This window comes from Manacus candei, unplaced genomic scaffold (genome assembly GCF_025592945.1).
Source record: "Manacus candei isolate 608988 ecotype Guabito, Panama unplaced genomic scaffold, ASM2559294v1 h1tg000017l, whole genome shotgun sequence".
NCBI lineage: Eukaryota > Metazoa > Chordata > Aves > Passeriformes > Pipridae > Manacus > Manacus candei.
This window is the reverse complement of record NW_026138065.1, coordinates 7,480,430-7,492,641: the sequence shown is the minus strand read 5'-3', so window position 1 is coordinate 7,492,641 and position 12,212 is coordinate 7,480,430. Positions and strand designations below refer to the sequence as shown.

The 12,212-nt window shown below is 34.9% G+C and overlaps 2 protein-coding genes across 3 annotated transcripts in view; one reads left to right on the top strand and one right to left on the bottom strand.

The window, feature by feature from the left end:
- CNST (consortin, connexin sorting protein) overlaps positions 1–12,212 on the bottom strand; it is a 668,223-nt gene that overhangs the window by 112,165 nt on the left and 543,846 nt on the right. The gene's annotated exons all lie outside the window — the stretch shown is intronic.
- The window catches only part of SMYD3 (SET and MYND domain containing 3), a 399,664-nt gene that overhangs the window by 51,359 nt on the left and 336,093 nt on the right, over positions 1–12,212 (top strand). For both annotated transcript variants that reach the window (XM_051783348.1, XM_051783349.1), the window contains exons 3-5: positions 1,166–1,273; positions 2,351–2,408; positions 7,583–7,719. In XM_051783348.1, coding sequence (XP_051639308.1) covers positions 1,166–1,273; positions 2,351–2,408; positions 7,583–7,719 — 303 coding nt within the window. The remainder of the gene's footprint in view (positions 1–1,165; positions 1,274–2,350; positions 2,409–7,582; positions 7,720–12,212) is intronic.

Sequence of the window (12,212 nt, the reverse complement as noted above, 5' to 3'; positions counted from 1 at the left end):
TCTGTTTTGGATTCAGTGACTACTCCTGGTCTGAACTGTGAAAATATCATCACAAGTCCTTCCAGCCCTGGACATTAATGCCTCATTAGCTCAGAGCTCCTTGGGGACAATTTTTTCAGCATCGAAAGTGCTTGGTAAAAACTTGGTAATTGATTTAAAGCTTGACCATTGATTTAAAGCAGCTGCATTTAGTGGCGTGAATATACTCCAAAGGTCTCTGCAGTCTTAACTGCTGAGGGAACGTGTACCTAGAGTGTTGTGTATGTTGACTAGTATCCTTTCAAGTTCTCTCCCGTCTTGTGAAGTATGCAGCTACATACTGTTACTGCTTCTTGCCACATTAAAATGAGAATCAGAGCCCACTTTTTTTATCTAATAAAAGTTTCAGCTAGCTGGAATGGTGACATCAATGCAAACTAAGCTGATGATGCAATTTATAGCATGGTGCATAAAGGTAAAGAAAATTATTTGTGGTAGCAGGAACATGGGGCTGAAATGGAGGTGTTTTTTCTAGATTTCTGTGCAGTTTTCATTCTATCTTCAGTTGCTCCTTTTGTGTACTAATGGTGTCAGACACAATGTTTATATATGGTACAATGTTGTCGGACATCAGTATGAAGCAGACTAAGTAAGGTTTGTATTGACAAGGAAGTGGCCTAGGAACTTGACTGGGCAGTTTTTTGTTTATGTTTTTCTTAGATAGTTTTAAATTCAGAGGTAACCTAATGGTGATAATGTTGTGTCCTGAACCTGCACTGCTGTAGCTCCAGTGTCCATAGTATCAGTTACACAGTTAATTACATTTGAGGAGGAGATGGCATGATGGGCTTGGTTAACCCAGACTGTTGGTTTCCATGACACTCATGTTTTAGCTGCATTCTTGGGCTATGCTAGCAAAGCATATGTGCTACTGTGTCTTCTGCAGTTGGCATCCAAAGTTGCTGTGTTGGAGGCTGCCAGGGTCACTGTACATCAGTACCTGAGGAAAGTTCCCTTGGTGGTCCTTTGGAGCTGACTTTCAGCTTTGAACATGTTTGTGTGCATATATAACTGTAAATAACTATATAAATAAAATATATATGTATATATATAAAATAGGATACAATGTTATGTATAATAACATGCACTTTTTTCTTTTTTTTTCTTTTTTAAAAAATCCTAATAGAAAGAAGCTTGGCTGGACCACAAGCAGGAATGCAGATGTCTTAAGAGCATCAAACCGAATTTTCCTCCGGACTCTGTCAGACTTGCTGGAAGGATTGTTTTTAAACTAGTAAGTGGCATTCTTTTAGATAATTCAGTGCAGCAGATTCAGATAAATAGTTTCTCACTCTACATTTTTAATGTGATTAAGAACTAGAAGGCTGAAGTGACTGGGACTGCTGAACAAAATTGGACTGCATAGTGCGTTACAAGATTGCTGACTAATTTGCAGAAATGCTGAAAGGATCAAGAGATACCAAACTGGACGTAATTAAGCTCAAGGGAGCTGTTTATTGACTTTCTTTTCCTGTGACTATGTGGTAGCATTCCAAACTTATTTCTACCTGTAGGGAAGGCATAGGGAGACTTTGTTTTTCCTTCAATACTACTGGAGTTATTGGTGCATTTCTATTAACTTCATGGGGAACCTCATTCAGCCTTATTTGAATGAATGGTAAGGACAGAAGCACTGTTAGCCCTTTCTTTAGAGGGCATAAGGCCATGCTTTCCGTGTTGGGTTCTCTTAATCTCAATGACTTTTTTTTTCTTAAAATCTCTTCGAAATCCTGAGTGTTTGACATTCCCACAGTTTGATTACTTTATGTGGACTAAATTTTCTGTTAGGTTAAGCGGCTTATGACTGTGTGGGATTGTAAATCAAAAGGGATTTGCTAATTTTTTTGCTAAGCCTTCCATGATGCTCTGTGTCCTGGATAAAAATGTGTGCATTTGTTGTGGTCTGAGGTGATAAAATATGATTTCACATCATACATTGTTGGGAAGAGCTTGTGCATGATGGTTTTTAAAGGGCAAATATGTACCTAGTAATACTGTGCATTAATTATAGTCACATGAAATCTGAAACTGTAAACCTCATAAATTGCTTTCAATTATACTATGAAGGACCAAAGTAAATTACTAAAGGTCAGCTGTCAAAGTACTAAAAAAAAATTAAAATTAGTAGAAGTTATAACAACAAAAAAAATTATTTTTTTTAGGATAGTTATGCAAAGTACTGCATTTATGTTGACGCTGTTAACCTTACCTAATTATCTTACGGATATATCACATGGAATAATCAATCTTTTAGAGTGTTTTCAAGATAAAGTATGGTATGTAAGTGTTAATTATCTGGTTTTCTCTACAGCTCAGACAGTCAGTATGCCTCTCTGAGAGACTCTACTCTGTTGCTGATCTTCAGTCAAGTAAGTAATTGCCAGCCATATTTCAGGAAATACTTCCAAGGTCTGCTTTACAGAATGGCCATGTGATTTTCTTGCAGCTTGCCTTCTGAAGGTTTGCTCTGTAGAATAACAGAATCAAAGACAAAACTTGCTAAAACCTCTGTGGGGAAGAACAGTTTCTTTCTAAGATCAAGGGAAAAACATGTGTACCTTCTTCAAGCAAAACTTCCACCTGATTTTTTTGCTTTAATATTTTTTTCTCATTTTACAATGCACATCTTGCCTGTTCATTTTTAATTTAACTGATGTGTGCCTTACTACATACAGTGTCAATATTTTTGCATACATATACAAAAATGTATATATTTTTACATTGAGTTTTACTTTTTTAATACTTATGTGCTATTGCATAAAGCTTCAAAAGAACTTCCAGAAAAAGGAAAGAAATGTAAAATTTACAAGGGAAATGTATATGTCTTTCTTTTGCATGACTTTTCGATGGAGGAAAACAAGATTAAATTTTGCAGGTATTACTTTTGTGGTTTCACAAGTTTCAGCTGCTTGGGTAGGAAAGGATGCTCATTACAATCTCTCAACAGAGCTAAAGTTGATATAGAAAACATTTTTTCCAGATTTTGTGGCATCTTAAAGGTTAAAGACTTAGGGAGAAATGCATCCTTGGTTCATTCTTGCATCTGTTTAGAGGGATTTTCTGTAGAGTAATATGAATATTTTGATTACCTCTATGTGTTTTTAGTATTTTCCAAAGCTTTGGCTATAAACCAACTTGATCTACCGGTATAGTTAGTTAGAAATAACACCCACATAAACATAAAAAATGCAATACAGAGTATTACATTTTACTTCTGTACCTCCTGACATTCTGCTGCCTTCTTCCAAACTGCAAGGGCAAAAGAACTTAAGGCAGCAAATTAAAATGGGTTAAATTTCACTTATTTCAAACATCATTATTTTCTGCAGTGGATATTCTCAAATCGTGTAACAAGGGTTTATGGAGAACAGACGCTTCAAATGAAATTAAAATGATGAAGACTTGTGGACTTTATGCTTCATGGTACTGCTGGAGTCCAAGGAAAAAAATCTTTACTGTACCAATGTCTGCTTGCAGAGTGACCCAGGAGGAACTGGAGGGAAGAGTTTCCCTTTAAAAATTAAATATTGATCACTTGTATAGCAGTTGTCTCTAGTGTAAGCAAAGATTTTTGTGTACCTGATTATTACATACAAACTGAGGTTTCACAATAGCCTTCAGGAGATGATCTCAGCTTTCCTTGAGTTGACTGGAGACAAGGGGAATAGTGTGATAAGTTGTCTGGAGAGAAATGGTACAAAAATCTGTTGAATGACTAGAATTTCTGCTAAAATTCTCATTCTAAAGGAAATCCTGATATGGCCTGTGATAGGGATGGAGTGATTATCCTCTAACTGATAGAGCAATGACAGGTCCATAGCCAGTTAGTTTAGGAGGAGGCAGATGAGAGTGTTCCGTCTGTATTTACTCTAGGAGTTTTAACAACAATTTCCGTGTAATCTACTTAACTCCCCAGCACAAAGTGTTCAGGACTCCTAGACATTAACTGAAGTTGCTACTTAACAGAATACAGTACAAATGGCCTATGCATAACCTTAGGTAAAGATTTTGGCAGATTCTTTACTTTTGTTGTTTTCCTGGATTCCTTTTTAGAGTGAATAGATGGTCTCTATGGTTTTGCAGTTAAAATAGTCCAAAAGTGTTTTGTGTTGCTGTGACAACTTGTAGTAGCTGTGACGCTTTTTACTGTCTCTATATCCTTGAAAAGCTGCTATTTCATAACACTTTTTCCATTTACTGTATGATTTGTGGATGGTGTTGATAAAGATTTCCTTTATTTCCCTATGTGGTAGAATCTGTAGAAAAAAAATGCATTTTCATTAGAGGCCTAAGTATATAGGGGAACAGATTTCTTTGAACGGAATCACATGAACTAAAAATGCAGGCTATAATATTCTGAAGCAAAAAAATTCTTAGGAAGAATCTTTGTAATGTAAGATAGTGTTTCAACACTAATCGGAAATATGACAGAATTCTAATTGATACTTCCCCACCTGGAAGTCCAGAATATTTGCAAATTATTATTGTCATTATACTGTCTCAATCTACTTTACACTATTACTTTTTAACATTAGTTTATACAGGGGGTTAATTTTTCGTGTGTGAGACATATAAACGGAACAGAAGCATATAAAGTCTTATACACTTGTTGAATAATTATCTGATGAAATATGTAATATATGAAACCCCAACAAATTATATGGAGGCATTAAGCCCTTTATAAAGTTCTGTTCCCATCTCCATAGTTCCTTCAAATTCTTTGTGTACCCTGAAACTCAGATTAAGTAGGAGGAGTATCTGTGTGCATTGTTACTTTTGCTAGCTCTTACCTATTTTAAGACAATTCCTTCCTTACCTACAGGCTCCCTATATGTTACAGTAATTCAGAAATTATCTTTGTTTTTACTTACCAAGATTCAGTATGCAGAAAAGAGTTTGTGCGCCTTACTATGGGTAGATATTCTGCTACTTGTATCAGTATCAGAGTTACATAATTAAATCCTTGTGCCTTATTTAGAAAACTTTCCACTGGTCTTTTGTAGCATTTTGTCTCCCACACCAGGGTTCTTAAACAATTGGAAAAAGTTTCTTAGAAAATGAAAAGATTCACAAATTTCATGTCATTTTGCTTTTGGCCTTGTCTTCTTGTGTGCTGTGAAAACCACGTCTTGATCATTTACAATTAAAGATGCCATGGGACTTTTTGCTGGATCATTAGCTCTGATGTCCTGGACAGATTCCAGTGTGGATAATTGCATTCTGTTCCCATCTCTGTCAGTTCTCCAGAAGTTCCAGTTGGTTTTGGTATTTATGTTCACATCTGTCCTAAGCTGCAATGTCCATTTATAACATGCTGCTTATACAATTCCTCTTCTCCATTCTAGAGGTGTTTTATTTGCTAATAGTAAAACAAACCATGACTTCCGCTCTTTGTTATAATGTATTTTGCAGTGTGTGTCAGATAGTTTAATGTGAGTCACATGTCTTGAATAATTACATTTTAAGAAAAAAGCAATTTGGTTTCAAATGAATATTATATAAGAAATGCAAGTATGCGTTTATGATTTTTCTTTTATATTTTTTAAACTTGATTTTTCAGTCATCTAAAAATTTCCTGCTTTTCTTGAAGACACAGTCATCATAGATATACCAGAGATTGTATATATGGTATACCAAAGTATACCATAGATATACTTTTCTATACCAGAGATTTTCTGTACATTGTTAAGAATATACATGTCTGGATTTCTAATATTTACATTCATTCGTGCTTGCAATGTCCACGCTGTTAAGATGCAGATGGGTGGTGCTGTGGGCAGCTATAAAAAGGCAGATAATTTGGTTAAATCATCTTTGTGCCAGGTGTGGAAGGGCATATCTCAGCATTCTTAGTACTAACTGGTTTGACCTTTGTGAGGAGTTGAATACAATAGCTCTGGGAGAGCATGTCTCTCCTTCCCTAACCCAAGTAGAGATATACTACGCTTAAGACTTCTCTGTAGTCACTGCTTGTTCAGCACATTGCAGAGTTATCCCAGATATGACTTGTAGGTAACATGTCAGCAGCGGTGACTGACCATTGGAATGGGAGCAGATCTTGGAAAGTGTTACTTTACACTGAAATGAAAACAATATACAGGAGATATAGGTGCTTCTCCAATTCAGTATGTGGCATAAAAAGGGGTATATTTGCCATAACACAGTGTACTGGTAGGATTGCATCGTTCAGCTAAGCAGAGTGACACTCAGTGACTCCAGGGAAAATCTAAACAGAACTGACGAGTTTGCAAATAAGGATACCATTACCAGACTAGAATGAAATTGTAGCTGGTTCCACTGGAAGACTCCTGGCTGGTAGCTAACCATTGGTACTTGCCATTTCAGTAAGCCAGCATTTGGTGCTCTGCCAGTAGTAGTTCATAGGATACTGTTAAAGCAGCTCACTTGTGTGTGAAATGGAAACTGTGATAACCAATCTACAACTGACAAAACACCTTCAAGCAGAGGGATGGCAGATGGGATAGACTATGGAAACCCAAGTATACACACCAGACTCCTGTTGAATAAACCAAGTGACCTCTACTTTAATTGAATCATCTTTTTAATTAAGTGACTAAGCAGTTAGCTTTAAAGGGGAACACAGATCTCGAATTGTCCTTCCAGGAGACACACAAGTTTGGATCTAAAGTACATGAAAGAACCTTTCTTGGTAAAAGGTTATTTCCATTCCCTTAAGGATACATATTTATAATAAAATAACAATTCACTACTATACAGAGATAAAATTGATTCATAGTGCATAATAAATCTCTGCCTTTTGTTATAGACTGGTGCTTGAATCTGTTCACGTTCACATTCTCCATTTAGATCTAATTTATATTGTACTAACTGGCAGGAGAAAGAAAATGTGCAGCAGGTAATCAGGTGGTGAACTTACTAGGGCAGCAGCAGGGTTTCACTTTCCATGTTATCAGAGGATTGATGCATGCATAATCGCTTCAGTAGAAAATAAAGCACTCTGTATCTTTCTACTTCAGGATTTCTATCTGTAAAACATGAATAGTGGTGCTTTATAATAAAATTATATTTACTTAATATTCTTCCATATTCATTTTTTACCAGCTGCAGTGTACAAAACTCCGTTTGTCTCTAAAATACTTTTCTGTTTCATCTGCAAGCATGAAGTATTTCTGACACATCTGTGGAGAATATAGAATAAAATAAGTACTACTGCATAAAGTTTCAAGCACATTTTTAATGTGGTTATTGTTACAAACCTGGATGCCTGATTTTTTATGTGTCTTACATCTGCTTACACATCTGCTTTATTTATCGGCTTTTGAACTTTAACTTGCCATCATATTCATATGATTTGGCAGTAACAATGTGATAAACTGCTGTGTGTTGACACGTAACTGTCACAAAAAAAAAGAAATATCTGTCCTCTGTCAAAATTGCCCTCTGTCAAGATTAATTTTGGGACTGGAAATGTCTAGGCTGTATGGCTGCTATTGGACATTTTCAAAATGTTGGTGAAATATTCTGTTTATGACATGGTATACTTTTTTCCTTTGTCCTCAAGATATTGAACGGTTAAGTGAAGAAATGAAAGATGGCCTCAGGCACCTTGCAGAGACGTTGCAACTGTATTTGAAAACTGAGATCCAGGATGAGTCTCAATTGCCACCTGCAATTGACTTTTTTCAGATCTTCACAAAGGTAAGTGTTAAAATCAGGTTGCTTGACAACTCATAAATTATGCTTTCCTTGTGTTCTTGACTTATATTGGAGTGGGAGTTTAGTAGATACATCCGGAATGTGATATATGACAAAGTGAAATCAAACTATTTATTTTTTTAATCAGTTGGTATTTAAGCAAAAGTATAACTTTATGTAATTGTAACACTTCAAAATCAAAGCAATAGCCAGAGGATATTATTTCTTTTCCGTTTTTAAAATTGTCATGTTAAAACTCTTGGGGGGAAAAAAGGAAAGGGTGCATAAAAACCCAAGCAAGTTCAAATAAAATTGAGTCAATCAACCAAAGTAATTTTTTCACAGTAGTAAAGAGCATATAACATCACACTTCAGCCTGGAATTTTTCTACAAGGTGAAATATCTTGTAGTTGCGGACATACTTCCATCCCATTTTGTCATTTAGTAGTATATGCTAACAAGTGTTTGTGACAGGTTTTTGTATCCCACAAACTGCTTTCTCGAGGGGCGTCGTGGATGATCTATTCTCAAAGACTACATGTAAAGTATTTGAAATTAGTTTTCACGATATGTAAAATGTAATGTTACAAAATAAATGTTGTTGACTTTTGCCGTATGTATTTTATTGCTTTCAATTCAAAATGCTAAATCTGAACAATGCCACAGAAATACTTTTTATGGAGAATACTCAATTTTAACTCCATTTAATTTTTTTCATTTCTAATGGGTTAATAAATTCTACCATAAGATTTATCTTAAGTTCTGCATGTTGTACTTGTTTTAATGTGTTTTTTATTAAATAAGCCAAACTATTACATTTTTTTCTTCTGATACAAATAAAAGAAAAAAAACTCTTTTAAAGAAATTAAATAAAAATACTATATCTGATTTTTTTACATTTTTAAAAACCTTTTTACACAGTTATGGAATTTTTTTTAAATTTTTTTTTTCTATGAACAGAAGAAGTAAGAAAAATATAATCAACTGTGGTGTTTTTCTGAATATTTTTTATTTTATTGGTGATTAGAAGTTGCAATTTGATCTGAAAAACCACACAGTCTGAAATGCACCCAGTCAAAAAGACTCACAGATAAAAACTTTATGTACTACCTAGTCTCCATTCCAACTGTTTTACTGTCTTGTGTTGGTAGAAGGATCTGACCTGAACAGTGAGTTGGTTGGGAGAAAGGAGGAGTTGACTACATATATCCATGTGCTTTACATGGGAGTAAAGTTAGTATCTCATTTAGAGTTCAGTCAAGTACAATTCTTTCTGGAAGACTTTGTTGCCACTCTAATTTTTCATGTGGCATTTTACAGGCTTTCCAATTTGTTTGTTAGACGAGTGTGCTATGAAGTGTGATATTATATTAAAATATGGATTTAATTTCCCCCTATCCCAGTGAGGTAGCAGCAGGCATTTTCTGGCATTCTCGTAGGATGTTTTTTTTTTTTTTCTTAAGCTGAATAAAGATGGTTATTCTCAGCAGGTAAAATTTAAGACTTTGGAACTGTAAAATCTCTGATAAGACTTTTGTGGTCTCCTCTCTAGTATGACTAAAAAAGACCAGCTGTGATGACTTCTCTGTGTGGTCATAGAATAAAAAAATACTACAGATACATGACTTCAAGATGTAATCTTGTTTTCTCAACCTCTTCCAGCATTCCTTTCAAGTTCAGTAGGTGCTTATTTGAACATTGAACTTTTTTGGATCAGTTCTTTCATTGCATGCCACAAAAAGATCCAGTCAAAGGTCATTTTTTTTATTCTGTTTGATGCTGAATCCTCAAGAAGGAAAATAAGCAGACTGCCAGACAAAAGAGAAAAATGGTCCTGCAGTGAGATGACTAAATTCCAGATACTTCTTGGAAAATCTCCAACTAATTTAGGTCAAAAGAGCTTCTCGGAAGCTCTTTTAAACAGTCTTCCTTCTCTGCTGGCCACTGCTCTTGTCTTTGTGAAGATTAATTATAGTTTTATTCACTTGCTCATGATGCTTAATAGGCAGAGAGCCCCCCTGAGCAGAAACTTGTAGAAACGGCCCACTGAAAATCAAAGAAAATTTGGCCATTTCTTTCCATGGGAAAAGAATTTCACTCCAATGGTTTTGAAGTTTGCATGAGACCTGTGGGGGGAAAAAAAGAAAAAAAGCTGTACTGGATGGGGAGGTGTTTCAGAAGGGTAATGTACCTTCCTTTCTGAGTGTTGCCCTGTTCTTACTTGACAATTTGCTTTTGTATCAACTGTCCTTTGAGCTGGAGTTGAATTTTCTCATTCTTGTTATCTGATCACTTTTTGTAAACTTCAGTTTATTTATCGTGCCATTTATCAAGGTTGTGACTGTTTTAAAATTCTGATCCTCAGTATTAAACAGAATTATCTGCAGCTAATTACGTGTTAAAGCTTTAACTCCACTGAGACATTTTCTAATGTCAAGATAAATTTTTGACAGCGTGGTTTTATGGTTTAATGATGTTTCCATAACCTTGAGATAAAATCAGTCCTTGCTTTTATCCTTCAGCTTTTACTTACATGTGTGAGGAGGTGGCCTGAAATCCTTTGAGATATTTAATGGATGCCGGATAAAGAATTCAAGTTTTTGTATACATTTATGGTTCTTTTCATAATAGCAGACAGAACCATGTGAACTACTTAAGACATTAAATAAATTCTGTACTTACCATGTTGACTGTAAAACTGTGAGTGACTCTACTGACTGGAATCAGGCCTAAGATGATGTTTTTTTAGACCAAATGTAGACGTAGAATTGCAACTACTCATACTGTGTCAGAATTAACTTTTTGAGCATTTTGAAATGCCTTGAAAGTTTCCAATTAGTGAGAAAAAAGAAGAGATTCTGATGTTTGATAGAATCATAGCCATTTTAAAGATCTAATTTCAGGTCCTTGTATTTATAAGAATAGTAACCTCTGTCATTAAATAATAGTAAGATAAAATCCAGTGACAGTTAATGAACTGTTACATAGCAGACTTCTAGAGCAGTTTAATAATCTTAAAAAGATTTTTTTTTTGGAAAAAAAAGTTTTCTAAAGGATGTTTTGATTTAACTGTTGATAAAATTTTAGAGAAAAGATGCTGGAAACCCCGTAGAGCAGAGATGTGACTTAACTCCTGAAATAGCAGTCTCCCTAATTTTTCTATTGTGCAAAATTTCACCTTTTGGATAGTATCTTAACTGCACAAGGGATGATAAGCACTAGACAGAGAATTTTTAGCTTTCTGAAATTTTTAATTGTTCCTGCATTTCCAATCTTGACACTTTTTCTTATGAACAGATTTTACTTTGAAAGTAGATGTGCTGCTTTCATTCAGTTCCCAGGAGAGGTCACACACCTCTCCCAGGAGAGGTCACACACCTATGTGTGAGTGAAATAGTCCTCTTTATGCAGGTACTGGATGTGCTGCTCACCACCCTCTTCTCAGGTGATGTCCTTCTCTTTCCTTTTAAGGTCAATTAAGAATTGACACAGATCAAAGACAGAGTAAAAACAGGTCTAAGTGTAGAGCTGTAAGTCTATGATAGCATGAAAAAAAATTATCCATATACATTAGAAACATATGTGCAACTTTTATATAAATCAAACTAATTATTTTCCATCTTATTTTTTTGAGGTTTGTGAAGTTGACATTAAAGTGAAGAAGAGATATAAGTTTGATGCTGTATGCTAGTCTCTGTGTGCCCACAAGCAATTTTAACCAAAAGACTAGTTGTCCATGTAGGCTTGGTGTAATTGATTTTATTTTTAACTTAAGAAGAAGTAGGGAGGCTCTGTAAACTGCAGAGGTACATTCCTCTCTTTAAAATCCTTTGTTTATTCCTCCTATCAAAGTTTAGATATATTTTGTTTGTTCTTTTAAATTTTTGGTACTTACTGTTTATTCCACTCAATGCTTTGAAAGAGTTTCTTTTCAACAAAAAAGGTATTAGTACCAATTAAAAAGAAATTTTAGTGTTAAAAGATTTTGGTAAGTATTTGCATAGATAGAAGAGAACTAGAAGTTGAGCAGTGTCACTTGGCCTTTGTAAAGTCTGAATACTAAATTATGGTAATTTATTTGGGTGTCTTTTTAAGTGCAAGTTGAAGGAAAGTCTCACTTAATGATATAATTGGATGAAGTATGTTTGATCTTCACATTGATCCCTCAGATCTTGTAGGCATCAGATAGCATGCATTCTCTGAGAAGACCTTGGAATAAAAGATACATCTGCCTGGTCAAGATATTCTTCAGTACTTTTTTCAGTAACTGACTATTTCTTAGGATTCACTGGTTAATTTAGTAATCCATGTTAGCAGGGAAATAAAAACTGATTTGTGTCAAGAAAGTAAAAAAAAAAAATTAGGATGAAGTTAAGAGTAAAGTTATGAGCAGGTTATGAATTGTTAAATACACACAGGTGAAGGTTGCTTTCTGATGCCAGATCTCCTAATCTGATTAGCTCTGGATGCACTTGTTAAGTTTCCCTTTGATTAGG